Source organism: Sciurus carolinensis, chromosome 18 (assembly GCF_902686445.1).
Source record: "Sciurus carolinensis chromosome 18, mSciCar1.2, whole genome shotgun sequence".
Lineage (NCBI taxonomy): Eukaryota > Metazoa > Chordata > Mammalia > Rodentia > Sciuridae > Sciurus > Sciurus carolinensis.
In genome coordinates, this window is record NC_062230.1 from 26,797,100 (window position 1) to 26,821,096 (window position 23,997).

Sequence of the window (23,997 nt, forward strand, 5' to 3'; positions counted from 1 at the left end):
TCACGTTATCCTTAAACCTTCAGTTTTCTTATCAAGCTATGTTCGTCCCCATTCTTGGTCTCTTAAAACGTTGCGCTTGATTTTTCCAGTGACTGTCTTTGGGAGTTCTTGAACAAATTCCACCTAATTGACAGACATATTATGAAACACTTAATTCCACCGACTTATCCCACCTGTACTGGGAGAGAGCCCTCATGAAACTCTGAGGCTGAATTTTAGCTCTGGAGATGGTCTTAGTCTGAGCTCATTGCCTTTTGTGGGCACTAGAAACTGGTCTGTTCAAATACGACAACAGGGTAGCGTCATCATCCTGGTATACAGTGCAAATTCACTATGTGCTCTGCCAGAAGAAAAGAATCCCTTTCACCCCTTTGTTTCCTTTATCTAGACTTAGACCCTATTGCCTCTGGGGGAAATGGAGGTTACACCTAAATTCAAAAAAAAAAGTTCTTGACATCTGAGCTTTTTATAGTAGGTTCTGAGGGAAATGTTTTAGGGATAACTTGGAGTATATATAATTTTCCCCTTACACCCTGACTGGACCATAAAATCCTGGACCCCTCAAAATAAGATTATGGGGGAAAAAAAGATGAGATTATGTATTTTAAAATGCCATCAATCCTCATTTCTGAAAATCAAAGGATTACTGATTTAGCTTAATGGAGAAAGTATTAAAATGGTTCAATTAGTTCTTGGGTTGAAATTAACTTCCTTTTGACTGAAATGGCAACTGAAATGGAATTGTCTCAGAGGATTAGTCCATATCAAGCAGTAGGCCTCCAGCGTGGGAAGGAAACTGCAGTACTGTCTGTATTTAGGATTGTTCTTAAATCCTCTTTTGAAGAATGTTCCAGGAAAGACCCCATCCTTCCTTTGGATACTATCTTCCTGAACCTTAAGTGAGATCACTTGATACTTACAGGCGTACACTTTGAATTTATAGGGGTATTACGGCCAAGAGTACTAAGATGAATCAGGTGCCATCCCTAAAAATAAGTCACTTTAGCAGACATTGTCTCCATTCTTCCTCCCCGTATGGAATGGGACTAATTGGTTATGTAAAGATTCATATGTTACTCAGTATTTCAGAGACATTAAAAAAAAAAAAAAGCCCTGGTTTATGACATTTGTTGTGCCCTGATGTATAACATTTTAAAGCAAAACTCTCAGGCTAACCAAACTGAGAAAGTATCTACATAGTAAGTCAAAATCCAATAACATCTATATACTAGCTGAGACCTTAGTTTGGGAACCCAAACTTGGACTTGCCTTTCTTGGGTATTTGTAAGGTGCAGTTAATTTTTTCACATGATCCTGAAGCTCCAGAGTTAATTTCTCAGGGTTGGAGGATTTGAAGGGTGCAGATAAGACAACAAAAGCTTTCACCACCTGCAGGCAGAAAACCCCATTTACATTGTTATCATTTTCTTTTGCTATCTTTTTGTTTTTCTTTGTTTTAAGTCAAGGGTTCGGAACCAAGGCTGAAGGTAGACACTGTTAATAGCAACTTGTGATGATTTCAGTCACCTCCGAACTCTGTTTATGTGTCACATATTTAACATTTCAGTCGACCCGTTTTACTAATAGGCATCACTGATTGACAGATGACCCCTTATGCCAACAAACCTATACCTATTAGGAAAAGCATGTTATTGCAGGACAAATGGAGGTTCTAGAGAATATGGTTTGAGGGGGTGTTGGGAAGCCCTAACGGAGAAAGGATGATGTGTCAGGAAGGATTGATCTGCCTGTAAGGGGTTTCTTGCCTTCTCCTTTTTGCTTCTCTTTAAAGCAATTAGATAATTGTTGGGTTAGCAAGCATACTTCAAATGATTATTTGTGCATGGATTCTAATTGGTGTACACTTTGGTTGTTCTGCTGAAATCAGGAGAATATTTTGGAGAATGGGATTAGATGGATAGTGGAGCAGGTTCAGGCAGTAAGAGCGCAGGTTCCCATGCTCCTGCAGAGGGCCACTGGTATGAGAGAGGGAGGCACAGAGGGAGGATGGTGATAACACACTATTTTGAGAGTTTTTTTTTTTTTTTTTTTTTTTTTCCCACTTGCTGAGTCTGGAAACTTTCATGAGGAAAGGAAATTCTCTTTCCATGTTATAAGGCTTCCTACTGAGCTAATGTTATTACAGTCATTACCTTAGTAACCTCTCGTTCATTAGACCCTAAATGGCCATGGGACTTATTTGGAGTCTAGCCTCGATCTCCCATTTACATCGTTTTTGTAAGAAAATGCATTTTGAGCTCCCTGACAATTTTCCAGGCTGAAGTCTATCGCTTTTGCTTGTGTAGTATCTGTTCCCCCTTCTTAGTAACAGTACTCAGAGTTTCCCTTGGAGCACTACCCCATCTCCCTGGTGGGGTTGGTACCAACCCTCACCTCCCATGACAGGCATATGACCCAGGCCTGGCCAGTAGCCTCTCATTCTCTGGACCACATTGGCTAGAGTTGTGATCTAAGGTGGGCAAATGAGATCGAGGAAGTTACTTGAAACAGTTGAAAAGAACTTCCTCCTTTTGTGGAAGAGTTAAGCCTGGAGCTGGTTGTTAAAAAGTAGGAAGAACCTGTTCAAATGGCACCGGCATGAACAACAGGAGAGGCAGACGTGGAGAGCGACTGTCTTGCTAACTTCACTGAATGCTTGGATATAGCTGCTCCTGAATACTTCTTTCTTGTGTGAGCCCACCAAATTATTATTATTATTATTATTATCATTTATAACAAGTCAGTTTGAGCTGAGTTTCTGTCCCTTGCCACCTAGAGAATCCTAATTCTCTTTGGGATACAGTTCATTTATAAAGTCAATTGCCTGCTATAGATATATATATATAAATCAAAACTACCCTAAGATTTCATCTCACCCCAATTAGAATGGCGATTATCAAGAATACAAGCAACAATAGATGTTGGCGAGGATGTGGTGAAAAAGGAACACTCATACATTGCTGGTGGGGTTGCAAATTAGTGCAGCCACTCTGGAAAGCAGTGTGGAGACTCCTTAGAAAGCTTGGAATGGAAACACCATTTGACCCAGCTATCCCACTCCTTGGCCTATACCCAAAGGACTTAAAATCAGCATGCTACAGAGATACAGCCACATCAATGTTCATTGCTGCTCAATTCATCATAGCCAGATTGTGGAACCAACCTAGATGCCCTTCAGTTGATGAATGGATAAAGAAATTGTGGCATATATATACAATGGAATATTACTCCACAATGAAGAATGATAAAATTATGGCATTTGTAGGCAAATGGACGAAATTGGAGAATATCATGCTAAGTGAGATAAGCCAATCTCAAAAAACTAAAGGACGAATGATCTCGCTGATAAGTGGATGAGGACATATAATGGGGGGTGGGAGGGGTTAGCATTAGGTTTAGGGTTAGGTTTAGGGTTAGGGATAAGGAGAGCGGTAAGAATGAAGGAAAGAAGGACTGTATAGAGGGAAAAGAGGGGTGGGAGGGGTGGGGGGGAAGGAAAAAAAATAAACATCATTGCCCTATGTAAACGTATGATTACACAAATGGTATGCCTTGACTCTATGTACAAATAGAGAAACAACATGTATCCCATTTGTATACAATAAAAAAATATATATATATATATATATATTTTTTTTTTTTGCCATATGTATGCCTTAAAGTGACTGTTCTTGGTTTCGTCAAATGCACAGAAGTTGAAACATGAAATTGCGGCTGGAATGAACGGCATCCACCCTACCTCTCCCCGGACTGGATCTGGACTACTGACAACAGCCGATTCCACCACGGCCGGGTGCTCTATGAGCGCGCTCTCCACCTCGAAGGGCCCAATGCGGTACCTGCCGGGGAAAAGAAGTCTTTGCTGCTGCACTTGCCAAGTAGGTTGCCCTCCCTGATAAATGGTTGCTTTCTGAGAGTGGCAAAGGTACCAACCCAGAGGATATGATGACGTCATCAGCTCTGCCCACGAACCAGAAATACCCATCACTGTCCATCACTCCTCTGTCTCCAGTGACGTAAAAGTTCCCTCTTATCGTGGCAGCAGTTTTCTGTGGGTTGTTCTAGGAATCAGAGATGTCATTTGGGGACAGTTTGCACAAAACAGGGACATAGCACTCATTAAATGACTAGCACAGTACACATTCTACTTCTAAAGAAATTATTTTCTTTTCTTAAAAAAAAAAAGTAGTTTCCAGCATAAAGTAACAAAAGCTTCAAAAAAGTTTAATAATAACCAAGCCTCTCTTCTCCCTCTGGTGCCTCCCTCTGTCCCCCATCCTGCCCCCGGCCTACTCCTTCTGAGGACAGTCACTGCACCTGGTTTCTTACACCTGGAATTTAATCTTTACACTTAGGAGATGGGTGATACCCTCTCCACTGTACAGTACAATTGTACAGGGGATTTGTCACCTGCCTGCATTTAATACAGCAAGACATGGTGAGTAGAAATTTGGATATGTCTGTATCAGTGCATGACTAACGCCTTCTCCATTTTCATACCACATATTCAGAGAAGAAGCAGAAGGGCCGAGTGGACTTTAGTCTGAGGGCGATTTCCCCCTCTTTACCAGGTGGCATGACATTGCCGTTTTCGTCTATAATCTAAGAATGAGAGAAACAGTTTAGGTTTTGACATTTTTTTTTCACAAAATGACAGTGGGTTGTGCACAGTTGTGTAAGGAGGGGGCAGGGAACCGCGAGACGGCTCTCTTCCTCATGGAACCAGATATTTTCTCAATCCACCTGGACATCGTAGGGCAAGACACCTTTCCCCATAGATCCGGGTTTAATTTCTTGTCCTTTCATATTGGCACAAATTATTCCCTGTGGAGAAGACATGCTTTATGTAAGTAGGTAAAACTTTACTTTCTGTAGTTATTTCCTTTATGACACTGAAACTCAAATCCTGATTTGAGCCATCTCCCCAGTATGCAACTCATCTTCTCATATTCTAATGTATTACTTTAGAGCAGTTGTTCCCCAACTTGAGTGTGTGTTGAAATCACCTGGAACATTATTGCACCACAGATTACAAGTCCCAGAGTTTCTGCTCCCATAGGTGCATGGTAGGGACTGGAAATTTGCCTTTCTAACAAATTCCCAGATGATGCCAAGGCTGCTGGTTTGAAAACCACTCCTTTTAGACTCCATGACGTGACTCTTGGAGAAAATTCCCCACAGAGAGCAACGGAAAGATGGGCAACTTAGTCTGAGCCTCACCAACATCTAAGGCCCCTGAGATTTCTCCTGTGTGGAGAGGAGGCAGGAATACTATAGAATAATCACAATTCTCCTAAATCCAAACCAAATTGGAAATTCACAAGTTTTAATGACTACCAGCAAGGAAAGTTATTTTGGAAAATGACACACAAATTTAGAGCAGGATTGGGGCACTTGAGGTGTTCACTTGGCAGTCCTGGGACTGAAAGACCCCAATGTCCATTTCTGCAGGTTCTGTATCCTTGGATTCAACCTACCAAGTGCTGAAATATATATATTTTAAATTGTACCTGTACTGTGTACATTTTCCTAACAATAGAGCACAACAGGTATTTAAGTAGTATTTGCATTATATTACATACTAGAATTTAAGGATGATTTAAAGTGTGCAGGAGGATGTATGTAGGTTATTTGCAAAAGCCGAGTCATTTTCTATAAGGGACCTGAGCATCCCAGGATTTTGGTATCTCTGGGGTCCTGGATACTCTCCCATGGATACCAGGGGACAACTGTACTAAACTTAAACTTTGCCCTGACATGTACCACTTCTGTCTGTCCGTAGCCCTCGTACAACTCCAGCCCAGTCTGCATCCTCCACTGTTCCATCACCTCCGGGTTGAGCGGCTCTCCTCCTGTCACACAGTGCCGGAGCGTCTTGAATTTGTATCTAAAGAGAAAGAACTGCACGTAGTCTTGGGGGAGAGAGACGAGTGACTGTCACAGCAAGATAATGAAGACATTCAAGCAGCAACCAAAAGAGCTAGGGAGGCAAGTCTCAGGAAAGCTCCTTCCACACATTTGTTGAACAACTGCCTTGTTGGCAGACATTGTTCTAGCCATGTGAGGATTCACGTTAGTGATGGAAAGAGTTTCCTGAAGGACCCTACACTGTGGCGGGGGGAAGAGAACTTAGCTATGAGGGAAAAGGCTAGAAGTAAATGCTAATCATATTAATTATTTATGAAATCATGCAACAACTAACATCAGGTGGGCTGTGGCTACGTGGTAAGGGCTTTAGGAGTCAGCCATCTTAGACTCTGCTTTGCAGATGAGGAAACTGAGACCCAGAGAGTTTAAAGAACTTGCCCAAGGACTCTGGAATAATAAAAGGTTGATTTGATTGCTCTCGAGTGTGCACTTAGCACATGTCTCACCAACCACGTCACTTATAGTGAATTCTCATTGGAGTCCCTTGGGGGTGACACTTAATCTCTCTTACAGATGGAGTTGATGGAAGCTTGGCAAGGTCATCCTGAGTGTCTGAGGTCACACCATTATAGCAGAGCATGTTTGACTTTGGAGTTGAGCTTCTAACCACTGACCTTACTGGACTTAGGAAGCCTGGACCAGCCTGTCTATCATATATTATGGTCCCAAATGTTCTGGACCACACCTCTGGAAGGTGTGGGTAGGATACAAATTGTGTGTATTTAAAAGAACCCTTGAACAGCCTTTGAATTATCCTTGAAATGTGAGCAAGATGTGCACATTTGGAAGGCCAGAATGAGTAGCCACTGACTAGGAAAAGAGGTTCATTTCTGCTTCATCCTGTCTCTTACAGAAATTTCCTTCTGGAGCATCCACACACTGGGATCCACAAGCTTGTCCACAGACTGAGGGCAAGCCTGCACTACTTGAATAGCTTATTTCTCTTGCTCTCTCTTCTCATGTGCTAAATTCAAAGCAGTTCCATAAATATATATTACAACTCTGTTTGGATGAGCAGGTGATTTGGCTAGCTTGAATATAACCTTCAAGCTGTAAACTTCATTAGCTTCTCTTCAAAGCCATATAAATATGCTTTTATTTTTTGTTTCATTTTGTTTGGAGGGGACAAACTCTAACAGGCCATCTTTCTAAAAGAGTGGTACTGAAGGACACTTTTTTTTTTTTTTTTTTTTTGATTGGGAGTTCTAGGACATTAGGACCCTGGTTGTCACTGGGAAAATAGTTCCCCCTAGAGTGTATCCCAGTAGTTCTTCCGGGGAGATGATTTTATCCCCCATGGGACAGTAGGCACCATCTAGGGACATGTGTGATTGTCACAAGGAGATGCTCCCGGCATGCAGCCAGTATGCCGTTCAACATTCTACAATGCACAGGACAGCCCTCCATGACAAAGTCGTTTGGTCCTGAATGTCAGTAGTGGTGAGACTAAGGAAGTCCTGTGCTGACAGGGGAGGCCAGGATGCTGGATGAACCATTCCTCTGTGGTTCAAATGGAGCTTTCTGCCCACGTACCTCTTAAGGTCTTTCTGCACAAGCATCCGGTACACAGTGGGGGCGCTGCACATGGTCGTGATGGGGTAAGTGGCAAGTGTCTGGAAGACGGAGAAAGAGATGTCAGAAATGGGCCATGAAAGGCCAGGACAGAGCAGAGGTCCACAACCTCTCATTCTCTTCCATCGGCATGAGCTCATCTCCTGGCTGCTGAATAAGAAATCAAATATTCATTGGTTGTCGCCAGTGACCATGTGTCCGTTGGGAATTCCAGTTACTGTTAAAAATGTGTATCTGTTTCAGAGACAGACATGCTCTATCACAATCAACAAGCCAATGGCCGAATTTGAGAACAACCCAAAGTAAGGACTGGTCGTTCTACCCCAGGGCTACGAGTTACCTCTCATGATGGAAGCTTACAACTTCCTGCCCGTATGTTCTTATGTGGTATTGACGCTTCGTGGTACTGACTAACCCACTGGTACCTCTCCGGCACCATTTTCACAGAGAACATTAGTCCTTTGAAGGGGACTGAGTCAATGCAGAAATGAGCATTTTTCAAGACCTTTTGTTAATGGTTTAAAAATCTGTTGGGCACATTATGTCTCTAGTTCCTGATATCCAATAATGACCGAGGCATCTTAAATCTAAAAAAATATTAATGTTTCAAAGATCCTCTTTCTGGGGGAACAAGTTTCACTATGTCACTGTGTTGACAATTGTGTTGAACTTAAGAATCTGGGAGAAGGCTCTCTAGATGTGTGCACAGGCTGTCTGGATTGTTATAGGTCAACAATAACCTGTGGTCTGAAAATGAGCATGTGTTCCTTAGATTTTATTTTTAATAAGTGTAATGTATACATCTAAGAAAAGCACAAATTTTTAAAGGTTTTTTTTAAAGCACTTAAAATATACACATTATCTTTTTAAAGTAAAAATGCTCTTATTTTACAAAATAATAAGACTGCAAAGGTAGTTGATCTTTGGGGCCTTTTGTAAACCTGATAAAGAGATCTCAGTTCTTCTTTACCTTACATTTCTCTTTTAAGGCCTTGGAGACATCTTGTCAGAGAGCAGCATGCAGAATAACAAAGTTGTGCTGCGTATTTAATATGTATTTCGTCAAACTTAATTGATTTTTCATGGATGAAATATAACTGGTCTGAATCACATTTTTCTAAAGGCTAAAGCCATCAGATATCTCAATCTAGTCATGCCTGGCTGAGAAGGAAATGCATGCCTGGTTTCCAGAAGAGTACTGGGGTCTGCAATTAAAATGAGGAGCATTCCACAAATTAAAGAAAAAAAATGGAAAATTTAATTGGGGTTGGGGTAGATAATGGAAGGAGCTGCTCTGGGAGAAACATGATCCCACCCAGGAGTTCAGGTTTATCAGCTATTGTCTCTTGTGTCTTTAAATTAGAAACAAAATATTTGTTTCAATTTGAGATTTCTAATTTACAGATTTCTTATTTAGAACCAGGTTCCTAGGCAGTCGCAGATTTAGCCACACTAGCAAATCTTGAGCGATTTGAAGCAGAAGCCTGGGTCTTCTGCTTGAGAGTGGTGTGGGTGATCCCCTCCGTTCTGTAAATACGTTCAAAAGCCTAGTCCCTGGACACTTTGCTTCTGGAAAAGGAAGCCCTGTATTCTGAGGAATCATTTTTTAAAATTATGAGATAGGGTGGCGCTCTACAGAGAGAGGTAACAGAGGTCAAGACTTACATCCAGGAAGGTATCAGGGTCAAAGGAGACCATTCGATGCACAAAGACACAGGCACCCCGTAGCCAGGAAGAAAATACACTACCAATGGCGGCCTTGATCCAGCCTGTGTCTGACATGTTCCATATGACATCGGAGGACTTCAAGTCCAGCCAGTATCTAAACAACATGGAGAGGCAACAAAACAGACCCAAAATAAATCAATATGAACAAAAACAGGGATGCAAACAAACTTGTCTTTGAGGAGTGGCCATGCCATTGAACCTTATAGAGAAAAGGGTTCAAAGGAAGCCCCAACTCAAGGTGAGGATTTCCAGTCCTACTCTTCTTAGGGTGCTTTTTCAGCATCCTAGGCATTCCAAGACTAGAGTGGGAAGTCTGGCTTTGGCACGATTTTCTGAGCTCATCCATTGATGCAGCAGATATTTATTAAGCATGTATTAGGTGCTCGGCACTCTTCTAGCACGGTAGCAAGATAGACTAGATCTTTAAGGGAACATGCAAACAATAAAGTGAATTAAGTACATAATAAATACCATGATTTCCAATGGTGATAAGTGCTGTGACAGAAATAAAACAGGGTGATATGATAGTTCAGGACAGGCTTTCTTTTAGGAAGGTCTTTCTGGGTAGGCAAGTTTACCTGGCAAGGAGGGGAGGGAGCCAGATGTGTCCTTATGGGAACTGGATCAAGGTCACTTCCTAAGTTCTGGTTTGGTCTGTTGTTCAGATGGCACCATATACTGAGTTAGGGTGGGATGGAGCATGGAAAGTCGTTCTGTGAGGGATATCTTACAGCCATTCCAGGAGAGGTGTCAATCAGGCAGTGGATATCCCTGGCAGCTCTGGGAAGGATTCATCAAAAGCAAACTGAGTTTTTCTCCCTACCTTCCACAAAGGGCATACCCAATGCCAATGCTGCTGTGAGAGTGCTGCGTCATCTTCGGAGAGCCCGTGGTGCCACTGGTGAAATAAATGGCCATGGGTTCTTGACTTCCTGTCTCCACACAGCTGTGCTCTTCAGAGGCAGATCTGAAACACAGGGACCCCAAGATGGTGGCTGAAGATGGCAGATCAATTTAACTCTGCTATTTCTTTTGCTCTGAAATAATAGCTTCCCAGAGAGGAATTCCTTAAGAAATCTTAGAGGGACTGTGAATTTCAATGCTAAAATCTATCCATTCAAATCTTTTTATTTAGCTTACCTCCCTATAAACCAAATAGACAGTCAAGATAACGTTCAGTAGTAATAACAAAAGGATATGTATTTTATTTATTTAAACACTTTTTCCATAAGTGCTTTGTTTAATATGTAGAAGTTAGATGAAAATAAGGAGAAAAAGGAGTGGGGGAAATCCCAAGAAAATAGAAGAGAGATTAGTGGAGCAGAAGAAGGGAATTGAGGTAAGGGAGGAGGGACAGGAAGAGGGAGAAGAGTAGAATGAAACTGACCAAGTTATGCTATGTACATATATGGATACACCACCGTGAATTTCACTTCTATGTATATCTGGAAAGCACTACACCAAGAATGCAAATAATCCAATCGACAAATGGGCTAAGGAAATGAATAGACACTTCACAGAAGAAGATCTACAAGCAATCAACAAACATATGGAAAAATGTTCAACATCTCTAGTAATAAGAGAAATGCAAATCAAAACCACCCTAAGATTCCATCTCACCCCAATTAGAATGGCGATTATCAAGAATACAAGCAACAACAGGTGTTGGCGAGGATGTGGGGAGAAAGGTACACTCATACATTGCTGGTGGGGCTGCAAATTAGTGCAGCCACTCTGGAAAGCAGTGTGGAGACTCCTTAGAAAACTTGGAATGGAACCACCATTTGACCCAGCTATCCCACTCCTTGGCCTATACCCAAAGGACTTAAAATCAGCATGCTACAGAGATACAGCCACATCAATGTTCATAGCTGCTCAGTTCACTATAGCCAGATTGTGGAACCAACCTAGATGTCCTTCAGTTGATGAATGGATAAAGAAACTGTGGTATATATATACAATGGAATATTACTCAGCCATAAAGAATGATAAAATTATGGCATTTGCAGGCAAATGGATGAAACTGGAGAATATCATGCTAAGTGAGATAAGCCAATCTCTAAAAACCAAAGGACGAATGATATCGCTAATAAGTGGATGATGACACATAATGGGGGGTGGGAGGGGTTAGTGTTAGGGTTAGAGTTAGGGTTAGGGAGGGGGGCAAGAATGGAGGAAGGAAGGACTGTATAGAGGGAAAAGAGGGGTGGGAGGGGTGGGGGGGAAGGGAAAAAATAACAGAATGAATCAAACAACATTACCCTATGTAAATTTATGATTACACAAATGGTATGCCTTTATGCCATGTACAGAGAAACAACATGTATCCCATTTGTTTACAATAAAAAAAAAAAAAAGTTGATATTCCAGGTCACACTGCCTAAAAAAAAAAAAAAATGGAAAGCACTAATTTTAAAAACTACAAATAAAAAACAACGTTGAATCCCTGTAAATGGATAGTACAGTTTCAGTTTTTATTGCTTAAAGGAAGACCTTTTGGCATTTAAGTCAAACTTTTTTGTGCGTGTGATGTGTGCATGGTTTCTTTATTCCTTCCTTCCTTCCTTTCCTTCCTCCCACCTGGCCCCCTCTTTTGTCCCTCCCCCAACTTTCTCCCTCTCTTTCTTTTTTAGACAAAGTCTCACGTTTTGCCCAGGCTTGTCTCAAATTCCTGAGCTCAAGGGATCCTCCCACCTCAGCCTCTTGAGTAGCTGGGACTACAGGCATGTGGCACTGTGCTTGCCTCTTGGATCAAACTTAAATAATTTTGGTTCAGTATCTTCACCATCTCTGATAGACACAGTGTTAGTTGCTTACCAAAGAGTGATTCCTTCTTATTCTGACACTAATAAAACTCTGATTTGCTCTGGTACCAGGTAGTCAACTGCTTCATGGGAGAACGGCTCTGTGTGACTCCTTAGGGTAAGTCTTGATTAGCTTAAACCAATCATGACCATTTCTTCTCTTACCAGTGATGGACACAGCAGAGATAACCGTCAACAAGATGTAAGGCTTTAGTGGGAGGTATATTCTTGTTCTAAGAAGGATCATCAGGAAGGGATGCCACCTTCTACCAGTCCACCTTGTTTTACAGTCTTGGAATATTGTGCAAGCACAGGATGTCTGGAACTATCCTAGCCATGTTGGGAGCATACCAGGGATGGCCTGATGAAAGATGAATAAGCCGGGTTCCATGTTAACTTCATCCAACCACTGGTTTAACCAACCCTGTTTGTCCTACCTCTGTACTTATTGGTGACTGGCAGAAAATTCTCAAGCACTGACCCCATTGTCTGACTTTTCTTTCTTTCCTTGGGTACCTGAGTTCTGAGTTACGTCTTTCCAAAATTTCAGAACTGATCACTTCCAGATCTGGATCTTTACCTCCTCGTACCTGAGACACCCGTGTGCACCACCTGCTAGATATTTGGATGTTCACAGACCCCTTGACCTCAGTATGCCTATTTTTAAACCCATCATCTTGATTTCCTCTATTGGCTATTTCTTCAGTTGGTACAACCCCAACTACCCAGACTCCAAGTATGAAAGCAGATCAGCCTTGACTCCTGCTTCCTCCGTCCTCCAAGTGCAGTCAGCTTCTGAGTCCTGCTAATTCTTTCCTTTGCCCCTTTCCGTCCATCCTATTCACCAGAGCTCAGATTTAGACCCACCTCATCTTTCCTCTAGATTAAGCTCCAAGGTGGTCTCTTTGATTTCAATTTGATCCCCCTCAAATTCCTTCCCTTCAGGACTTCCAGAGCATCTATTCAATATCTAAACCTGACCTTGACAGGTCTCTTCTTAACCATTTTTTTTTTTTTTTTTTTGTGGTGCTGGGGATTGAACCCAGGGTCTTGTGCATCAAGGCAAACACTCTACCAACTGAGTTATATCCCCAACCCTTTGACACGTCCCTTCTTACAACCATCAGTGGTTTCCCTTGCTCACAGGGTCAAGTGTAAGATTCAGCATGGCGTGCGAGATCTTCCACAATCTGGCCTCTGCTTGCTCTTCTGGGCTTCACTCTGATTCCGTATCTCCCCATGCCCCAGCTGCTCAAAAGGACGTAGAGTCCATTCCCTGCACACCTCAGTTATTTTTTTTTTTTTTACCCCCAAGTCTTTGTTCATGCTGTTCCTGTGACTAGAACATCAACTTTATCATCTCAAAATCAGAGTTCAGTACCCTTTGCCCTAAGACAGGAAAAGAGAAGCTTTAGTCTGGTCATAATTTTAAAAATTTCCCCAACCTATCTAGAATATTCTAGAAAGTGTTCATGGACTTCTGTCCTAGGGAGCAGAAGAAAGGTGAGAGTTCTTCAAATGAACTACTTGAATAGAAGATTGATTGGCTCCAGATGTAAAATTGCCCTTGTTCTTGCTCTGTGGGCCCTAATATGGCTGACTTGGCAATGAGATAATTATCCCTACCTCAGTTGGTAGAGAAACTCATGGCCGTTTTGGAGTTATGATACTCCCAAGTTGTTTGAAGTGGAGATTCCCTCCATCTCAAAAACTACCCTCCAAATGTACAGATTTCAATTTGAAGTTCATGTTATTCATTTTTACTTTGTGAGTTTTGTGGCATCTTTAAGCTTTCTTGTGGCCTCAACAGAGTTCTTTAGGATGGGGGTCTCTGAAGTGGGTAGGGGGTGGCTGCTCAGAGTGAGCAAGATAACTGGGATGGAAAAGAAATAGGAGAACTTTGAACTGTGGATTTTTAAAAACTCATTCTTTAAAATTTTTGATTTTGGTATTTGCAAAACGCACAAAAATATACATATATAATTTTAAAATACATGTTTTGGGTAGTGTATTAAAAAGCATTTTACCAAAGGAAATGCATATATAAATAATCTGGATGTCCCTACCTTAGGAATCAACACATTGTGGAATTTGAAAGTGATAATGCAGTTATAACTATAGCAGTATTTATAGAGTGATCGTTTTGTGCTAGGCATTATGCTAAGCATTCCACCTGCTCTATCACATCTGATCCTTCTATAAACCCACAGCTTGAAACTATCATTATCCCCATTTTATGGGTAAGATACAGACTTTCAGAAATATTATTGGACTTAGCTAAGTTTATACAGCTTATAGCAAACAGGACACTGATGTAAGCCCTTAGGAGAAAATTTTGTGATTGGCAAATAGGATTTGGTATTCATTAATTGATAGAGTAAAGTTTAAGTCCAACAAAGGAAACTGGTATCCAACAATGTTTACATGTCTTTTTCTATGTACTTTTCTGGGAAAGGCTTTTGAAAAACATAACTTATTATAGGTCATCCTGATGAGTTAGTAATTTAGATTAAGGTTATGTTGATATGTCTCTGAATTAAACTTTGATGATTTTGAAGTTTAAAAAAAGAAAAAAATAACAACTTATTTAACACCTCTTTGAAGTGTAATATCATTAATTAGCTTTAAAAATTTTTTTTTAGCTGTAGGTGGACACAAAACCTTTATTTTATTTTTATTTGGTGCTGAGGATTGAACCCAGGGCCTCACACATTCTAGGCAAGTGCTCTACCACTGAGTTACAACCCCAGCCCACCACTAATTAACTTTTTTTTGTGTGGTGCTGGGGATTTGAACCCAGGGCCTTGTGCTTGTGAGGCAAGAACTCTACCAACTGAGTTATATCCCCAGTCCACTAATTAACTTTTTAACTTACATTTTTTACTACTTAGAAAGCACTTTCTCACATATTAACTTTTTTAATTCTCAGAACAACACTTAAGATATATGCAGTATGATTGTCCACATTTACATATGAGGAAAATTGAGGTTAAGTGATCTGTTTTGTTCGTTCATTTATTCACAAAATATTTCTTAAGTACCTGGTATGTGTTGTTAGGTAGTGGAGATAAAGTGATCAACCAAGTAGACAAAGGAAGCCTCTGCTTTCTTAGAGCTTGTAAGTTAGGGCAGGTGTTGACAAACCTTTTCTATAAAGGGCCAGATAAGAAATATCTTAAGCTTTCTGAACCAGACAGTCTCTGTTGCTTCTATTCAACTCTGCAGTTGTAATATGAAAACAACCATAGACAATATGTAAACAAATGGGTATGGCTGCTTTCCAATAAAACTTTATTTACAAAAACAAGTGGTGGGCCAGATTTTACTTGTGGGCCTTAATATGCTGATCCCTGCTCCCAAAGAGAAAATTGGAGAAACAAATGAATGGACCTTATAATTCGGGTAGTAACAAATACTATGAAGAAAATATGAGAGTGATGTGATGGAGTGGCCTGAAGCTCTTCTTTGGTTAGTTTGGTAATGGAAAACCCCACTTAGAATAAAACATTTGAGCTGAAATCAGACAGGAAAGGACCCAACAGTGAAAAGAACTAGGGAAGAGCATCCCAGGAAGAAGAAACAGCAGGTGTAAAGGCCCTGAGGTAGGGCATGTTTGAGGAATAAAAGGAAGTATGATGATGGGTGTGGTCCAGGAGGTAAGCAAGGACCACACCCTGTAAAATACTCATCACTGGCCACAGAAAGGAGCAGGAACACGGGGGTGGGAAGGGTATATTGCTTCATGCTGCCTGTAAATCCTTTAGTAGGGAATTCTTTTTTAGAAGGAACCCAGATCAACTCAGTGTTGCTGAGACAGACTCCAAGATGTAGCTGTGATTTGCGTGCTTGCTGGTGTTGCAAATAGACCAGGAAAAAATACTCACTGGAATAACTCGGGGAAGCTGAGCCACCCTTCCCGGCTGTGTGGAGACACCAGGAGTTTGGTCTTCAGGTTAGGACATGCTGACATGATGGATTCCACTGCTGGGGCCACCTCCTCACTGACCACAATGCACTTGGCCTCAGATACTTGCAGCCGGTAGAGGATGTCCTTTGCTGTCAGCTGGGTTGTTCCTGGCATGAAGACAAGCCCTGGGGACAATAGAAGGTCCTAAGCTCAACAGAACTCTTGTCCCCTACGGATGACCTCTGTGGACTGTGGGAAACTTGGGCATTGTGCCTGAGCAGGGAGAAGTTTCACAATCCAGCCTTCAGTTCCTCCTGCCTTGGCCCCCAGGGACATCCCACAGGACCCTGGGCATTGGAAGTTCATCATGGCATTGACTCTGGAGTCTGACAGATTCTAGGTCTAATCCTCGCCTTGCTGTGTGCTAGCTTTGTGACCTTGATCTCTCTGCCTTCCTACCTTTAACTGTAAAATGGGGATAATGATAGCATCTGACATAGGGAGACATTATAAGGGTGGGTTCTTCTGCAACATTTTATGGCAATGGTTGAGTCATCACTATGCAACACTTAAGTAGCACTTTACATCTTATAACATGTTTTCATGAACATGATCTCATTCAATCTTCTGAACCAATAGTCTCCAAAGTGAGTTTTTTAAGATAATCCCTTGGGAAGGAGAAAATAAAATAATAGAATTTTTAAAAAGTATTGAGATACTGCAATTCTTTTTGTGCTTTTATTTCCTTTTCATATGTTTTATAGCATGCATACTTTCTTAGTGCAGAACAATATTAAAAAAAAAAAACTATAACCCAATGGCAAGATGCAGGTCCTAAATAATTTTATCGATACGTTATACAACCCCAGATACCTGGAGACCACTGTTCCAAGCAACCCTGGTAGGTCATTACCATTTGACGGGAGATGAAATTTGGTCATAGCTGGTAAGTAGCAGAGGCAACCCTCAGAGCTCTGGATCCTTGTGGTCTAGCACCACTGAGATTTACCTAGACTACAATAGCACTGCTTAATTTATACCATTTCCTCACTTTATCTTAAACACTGATTGGAGATCAGCCTGATTTCAAAGTAGCAGTTCCTTATGAGAAGAAAATATGTGGCAGAATTAGATTAAGAAAGAGAGAAGGTTGTTGCACTTTCTAAAGCGAGTCTATGGGAAGAAAGTGGTGTGTACGTAAAGCACTACAGATACCCTCTATCTTTTATAGAGCCCTTATTATGTACCTAAGATCTCACTTAAAATTAACCCTGTATGGCATCTCACTCAAGGGGTGCAGAGACAGTCAGTATCAGAACCAGGATGCAAAGATACATTGCTCAGACTTCCAAGGTGTGTGCTATATACCAGACTGCTTATTTCTTGATGAATTCCCTGAAGTTAGCTAAATAGGGAGATGTGGAGTTGAATTCCCAGGGAGGAGACTGTATTTTATTGAATATATTTTAAAAACTCTTAAATGTCATCCTCTTATGAGAAAATGAATAAATATGTCAATATAAGGTAGTTGATTAAGGAAACACCCTAGAGGATCTCAGAACATTCCCACAGTTTAAAAATATAAGATTATTTATCTTACAAACCACTTGTTCTTAATGAATCTCAAATAATTGGTCCCCTTGATGGATGTGAATATGTTCAAAGGATAAACTTCTATCTGAGGGGACTGGGGGAAAATTTCTTCAAGTGAGTTTCAGATAGTAAATATTAAACAGATAACAAATACCTTAGGCTGTACTGCATACAACTTTTTAACAAAACCAAAACATTTTGCCATCCGGTGTAATATAACCAATCTCAGTATTTACAGAGAAGATCTGTTAATTCTGGATTAGAAAACAGACTCCTCAGCTGCTTGCTTTACATTGAATTAACTGAGTGCTTTTGAGCATTCAGTCTGTGTTTGGTTTCCATTGGCATTTCATAATTTGTAGTTGTTCTAAGTAATATTAAATATTTACTTTTTATGACTAGTGGACGACCTTTAATCTTCTCCCAACCTGTGACTGGTTCCACATTAACAAGTCCTTTTTCATAGTGAACATAAAAAGAATTTGAAAGATTGCTGCTTATGTTTATAATTATATTGGCAGTCAAAGCTTTTTTCAGTATTATGATAAAATCCTTCTTTTCACATTAACATTATCATTATCTGATCCTTATTATAAATTATCTTTCAAGTGATAGCCCAGGAAGTGGAGGTGCCAGAGTTTCAGCCAGCAGTAAACACATCTCAACTTCCATCCCAGCTAAGTTATGATTTATATAATCATTTCTATTTGTTCCTAGTTTTTTACTATTATTAATGCTATTGCAACAAGCATCTTTGTGTTCTCTGCAGTACTATCCTTGGTATTCTTATTTAGTCTCTCTAAACTTTTTATTGGTGCATCATGGTGGTGCATAGAAATGGGGTTTGTGGGTTATGAACACCATCTAGCAATGTGATTTGGCCAGTATAACTCCCAGCACTTTTACCTCCTCTAGCTTATTTCTACTTGATTCATAAAGATTTACATGTATTTCAGAGAAGAAATTGGCAAAATTTGGGGAAGTAGTAGTAAAAGGCCAGCTAGCAAATATCTTAGGTGTTGGGTGACCCAGTGATCAATCTGGGTCTTTATTAGCACTTCTGATGTTGTACAACAAATGGAGCCATAGGCAACAAATGAATGAGCACAGCTATATCTCATCAAAACTTTATTTACAAAAACCAGTGACCAACTGCAGGCTCTGGTTTGCTGATTCCAGCCCTAAAGGAGAACTTTTCATTAGGGGTACATTATATTATCACTTTGGGAGAAAAATGTGTAATTGAATATATTCATCTTTTTGTTGGAAAGAGGTAGAGGTTTCCAACTGGGCTCTGCAGTCATTCATATATTTATAAGTCCTAACATTCTAAAATGCTTTTTTTTGTTGTTGTTTTTTCTATTTTCATGTCAGAGAGAATCCAAATATGTTCAGAGAAGAAAATTCTGGATCACCAGGCTGAATATGTCATAAGACAGTACTGCAAAGAAACATTGATACCTACATTTGCTTTTATGGAGCTTGGCATTTAAATCCTAATTGCATGACTTTCTAGTTCTGTGACTCTGGGCAGACTCTTTAACCTCTCTGAGAATCTCCTCCAAAAACTTATCACTGTCATACTGACTTCTTAAGGTACCTGTTATTGCATTATGAGTGCTCTTAAATTCAACTCTTCTTTCCCTGTCCTCTGTAAGTGCAGATTTAGTCAAAGCTAACATTTCAGAAAATGCTCAAGTTTTAATCTCTATATGTTTCTGCATGATTTACAAATGTCACGTTTTGGCACTGACCTGTTCGCATGCAAGCCACATTGATGAGCCACCATTCAGGGATCCGGGGCAGAATCACGGCCACCCGGTCTCCTCTCTGCAGGCCACAGGGCTTGGTGAACACATTGGCTGCCTTTCGAGACAAGGAGCCCAGTTCTCTAAAGCTCCATTTTACCTCATCCCCTTGGCCATTCACCCACCACAGGGCTGGGTTGGCTGGTCTCTCCCCTGTCTAGTTAGGGATACAGAGGAAAGAGAAGAGAAGGCGTTATGGTTTGGAAGTGTCACGTTAAATAAAGGCTTGTTCCATAGCCTATGGTGCTACTGGGAAATAGTGGAACCTTTGGGAGGCAGGTCCTAGTGTAGGCAGTTGAGTCATTGGGGGTGTGCCCTTAGAGAGGATATTGACACCTGGCTCCTTCCTATCTCTCACCCTTTTTGCTTCTCAGCTGCCCAGAGGTGAACAGGCCTCCTCCACCATATGATGCCACCATGGTGTACTGTGCTGCCACAGGCCCAAAGCAACAGGTCAAGTTGTCATGGACTGAAACCCCTGAACCTGTAAGGCAAAATAAACCTTTCCTCCTTTTAAGTTGTTTATCTCAGACATTTTGTCATAGCAACAGAGAGCTGACTAATGAGGCTTATAGGACTGGTTACGAGACATATGAGACTTCTGCTGTTACTCCTCCTCAGCGCCCATTCCCATGCATTCTAGTAACTGCAGGTCATTTATCTTGGGGGGATCTGCTCCTCTCCTTCTGAACACAGTCTTGGTGAGACAACCCATCAGGGTGCTTGCCTTTCTCTGAACAGTGGGTGGGTATGTGATGACAGTTGGACCAATCAGACCTTTTCTCCATGGACTTTTTAGTTTTCTGAGAGGAACCAAAAGAGAAAATGGTTGGAACCAACTTGTTTCTGGGTTCTTGTACTTCTGTGTCCCCAGGGAGCTGTCCTGGTTTCTGTCCTCACTGATACTGGCTCTCCAGTTCCCACCCCCAGTGTTGTGAACCCTCCTGTATTCCTTTGATGGGGACCCTGGCATCCTTTTGTTCCCAGAGGCTGAGGTGCGGATTTCACAGGTCACAAGGGACAGGGTGGAGGTGGGCATCAATGGATCGATTTCAGGAGGAAATCACCTATCATTCCACAAAGTTAGTCATCTGTATTGAAAAACCTATTTGCTTTCTGTATCACCAGGAATAATATTTTTCTTTCCTCTTCCCCCTGTCTGGAAAGTTTTACCCATTTTCCCAGGTTGGAAAATATATCAAAGCCCAGTTTTCACTTCACTTCATCTGTGATCCTTGCTTAGCTTCCTCTTCTTTTCCTCACCAAATTCTCTGTTCCTCAACACTGTCTCATATTCCAGACAACTCCGTTGTACTGTACAGTATTACATAATATCAGGAACGTGGTCCATGTTCTTTGGAGCTGTGTGATCTTGGATAAGTAGCTTAACTTCTATGGTTAAGTCCCTTATCTGAACCCCACCCTCAGGGTGCTTATGGGGATTTGATGAAATAATATAGGTCAACGTTTCCCAATCTAGTCATTTGAGTATAGTTCTTTCCACTAGATCTGCCTACACCTGCACTATTGTTCTTTACTTTGTATTTGTCTTCATACTGACTCACTTGTATACATTTACTCCAGAAGAAAAATGCATTTGATCAGTACCACTCGCTAAAAATAGGTAACAGAGCTGGGCGTGTGGCGCATGCCTGCAATCCCAGTGACGCTGGAGGCTGAAGCAGGAGGACTGCAAGTTGGAGACCAACTTGGAAATTTAGCAAGACCCTTTCTCAAAATAAAAAATTAAAAAAAGGACTGGGGATGTAGCTCAGTGATAAAGTACCCCTGGATTTAATCCTCAGTACCACAAAAATTTTTGGAAAAAAAAATAGATTCCAAAAATATCTATAGTGAAAGATAAACTATGCCCTTAAATTTTAATCTAAAGATGGTCAACCTCTACGTGCTCTCTCTGTTCAAAAAAGAATTTAACAAGTATTGAGTGTTAAAGACACAATGACCAAGATTTCCAGGAGGATTGTCCCACTTTAATCAACTAACAGGAAGGACTAGTTTAACATTATTTAATGCCTTGTATACTTGGTACCCGACCTCATTTCTGAACCACAGGGCAGAGCATTTGGCTGAGCACTGATACATGGAGTGTTGCATCAGGTGCCTGGCAAGGGGTGGGGTCAGGAAGCAGGGACCTCGTCCCCAAACTACAGTGCAAACACTCCATAAGGCGGGTGTGATTTATTCTTCTCCATTTCAGTCCCTCCCCTAATTATTCCAACCATAACTATATCCATAAAACCAAAGCGCAAGTTACTACCTTTTCTTGTAAGCCTGTGACAACTCCGAACCCAATTCCGAACCCTTTTACTGGGAGCAAAGGAGGGAAAGGAGCATAAATAATTCTGATGCGCAACCCTGATATGTGTGAGTGGGAGGAGGGAAGGGACCAGGGAGGCTCCAGAGAAAGCCTGATGCAAGTAGGGACCTGAGCTCTCTGGGGAGAGAGGACGGCAATCCCAGGACTCAGGAAACCAAGGCAGGTTTAGGAACTGTATTGAAACCGACCAGTGGACCCCAGAGTAAGGAAATGGAAGACAGGGGATAAGTGAATGCAGCTGATAAAAGCCATCGTCTTATACCTTCTCCTTTTGAGACCACTGGTCCAGCACATCTCCAGCAAAGTTAAAGTTCTTAGGCAATGCCTTGTCGCAGAGATTTATGGCTTCAAAGTCAGCAGGGGTCAGAGGTGCCCTAGTCTGGTGATCTCTGTGAAAGTGGCGACCAGAGAGCTTGACCAGCCAGATGAGTCGAAGTGTCCGGCAGTGGAGAAAAATCTTCATGATTCCCAATGGACTTTGTCTACTGTTGGGAATGTGGTGGTATCACAGACTGTGGGGAGAGACGGGTGGAGAGTGTCAGTCAGAGACTGGGAAGTGGACCTGTGGCTGTGTGCCCCTGGCAAGTTGAGGAGCCCCCAAAGAACACCCATCCTGCAGAGCGTGGCCATTAGATGCCGACTGGTCCCCCTACCACTGGACTCTCCTTCATTGTTCTGTTTGTGACCAGGCTGGTCCCTACCTTCTGCCAAACAAAACCAAAAACAAATAGAATGCTTGTTGCCTGAATTGGCATTGCCAATCTCTGTCAGCCACATACTCTCTTCTAACCTATCTACTATCCCTCCTCCAGGAGAAGCAGCCCGTTCACTCCTCATGTGCATGTCTACCACCAAAGTTGGCAGGCCATGGCCCTTGATTCTGGATACCCTGTCCCCCTCTCCCCTCAAGCTTTCATTACAACTGATTGGACACCTTCGTTGAAGTTCTGGCTCAGATACTTTCTGACTGTAGGATTTGGGGCAAGTTACTTATCTTCCTGAACATCAATGTTCTTATCTGTAAAATGGGGAAATATATTTACCTCCCTCCTAGGGTTATTGTAAAGATTTAATAAGATAACGTGTAAATACCTTGCTTACACAAATGCATTCAGTTGGTAACTATTGATATTGTGGAGATTATCTCCGAGAGCACTGTTGTGGCACAGTTTCATGGAGAATCTCACTGTATTAATCAGGAGGTCTGGCTGTTACTCTCAATTATTTCAAAACAAGCTCTGTGACATTGGTCGTCACCTATCCTCTTTGGACTCCCATCTGTAATCTGACCTATTTTTTTTCTAACTCTATAATCCCTTCTTCCTCTGAATTTCCCTACCTGGCCTCTGTACCACATGTGACAGTTGACTACCTTGTACTCTTATTTATCACTTTTTTCTGTGTGCCCTGTCTAACCTACCTAGATGGTGTGGGCTACATATTTGCATTCTTAGATGATCCACGACTTATAGCCAATAATAGAAGCCGGCGTCTGTGGAGTTCTTGCATTCCTGGTATCATTCAACATTCCTGATAAACTCGTGAGAGCGATGCTATTGTTATTTACTTTTACGGATGAAGCCCCTGAGGTTCACGTAGATTTGCACAAGGTCATCCAGCTCACGGCGGCAGAGGCAGGGTCTGAAGCTCTGTGGTCTGACTTCAGAGCGCGGTTTCTCTTTGCTGTTCAAGTCTCCTTTGTATTGCCTTTTCCAGTAAAGGTTCCCTGTAGGTGCCGAACACCCTCACCCTCTGCCCCTTGGTTCTCTGCAATTGATTTGCACGGAGTGGAAGAATCTACGGGTGCAAAGGGCTCCTGGGCCTGCAGGTCAGTGATAACGACTAAGCAGGACAGAAGAGCGCCCTTTCGGCGTCATTGCCAAACCCTCTTTGCTGCTCAGGGTGATGTCTGGACAAGTCTGTTTGGTGCAAAAGCAACTTGCTGTAGCGCAGAGAGCTATGTCTGGCAGTCCAATCAGTATTAAACTCTCTCTCGTATGTCAAGGTTGGAAGAGGGCACAATCTGGGAGTGTGGTGGAGGTACAACAAGGAGCGAAAGGAAGGAAGGGAGAAGCTGAGCGAGCATGCTCATGGTTTAGCATCCTACCCAGAGCGAGACCCCCGTTCTCCTCCTGACACACAAACACAGACACACTGGAATCCATAACCGTCCCTTTGAGCCACCTTTGCCAAGTTGTTTAACCTCTCCAACTCCTTGCCATCTCTGCCACGAGCAAGGAGCGTAAAGACAATGACCTCTTTGCTGGCTACTTACTGGTGGGGTTTAAGTGAATACCTCTTCCTGTGTCGGCTGCATTC

General features: G+C 41.8%; 1 protein-coding gene across 1 annotated transcript; it reads right to left on the reverse strand.

Annotated features, from left to right (window-relative positions):
* Positions 1-36: 36 nt before the first annotated feature.
* Acsm4 (acyl-CoA synthetase medium chain family member 4) lies at positions 37-22,141 on the reverse strand. The gene is made up of 13 exons (XM_047533683.1): positions 21,941-22,141; positions 19,287-19,497; positions 15,917-16,124; positions 10,052-10,195; positions 9,166-9,322; positions 7,462-7,541; positions 5,764-5,887; positions 4,744-4,824; positions 4,501-4,602; positions 3,934-4,061; positions 3,740-3,839; positions 1,270-1,389; positions 37-123 (listed from the first exon to the last, which is right to left on the reverse strand). The coding sequence occupies exons 1-13, from the start codon at positions 22,139-22,141 to the stop codon at positions 37-39; spliced, it is 1,743 nt and encodes a 580-aa protein (XP_047389639.1).
* Positions 22,142-23,997: the final 1,856 nt, after the last annotated feature.

What these genes read in the sequence shown, in the direction of transcription:
- Acsm4 (XM_047533683.1), bottom strand. Translation starts at nt 22,141, where the DNA reads ATGAAGATTTTTCTCCACTGCCGGACACTTCGACTCATCTGGCTGGTC. An exon ending in AGCTTCCCCGAGTTATTCCA is followed by an intron (nt 10,196 to 15,916) that starts GTGAGTATTTTT and finishes CCTGTGTTTCAG; the next exon opens with ATCTGCCTCTGAAGAGCACA. An exon ending in GACGTCATCATATCCTCTGG is followed by an intron (nt 3,840 to 3,933) that starts GTTGGTACCTTT and finishes TTTCCCCGGCAG; the next exon opens with GTACCGCATTGGGCCCTTCG.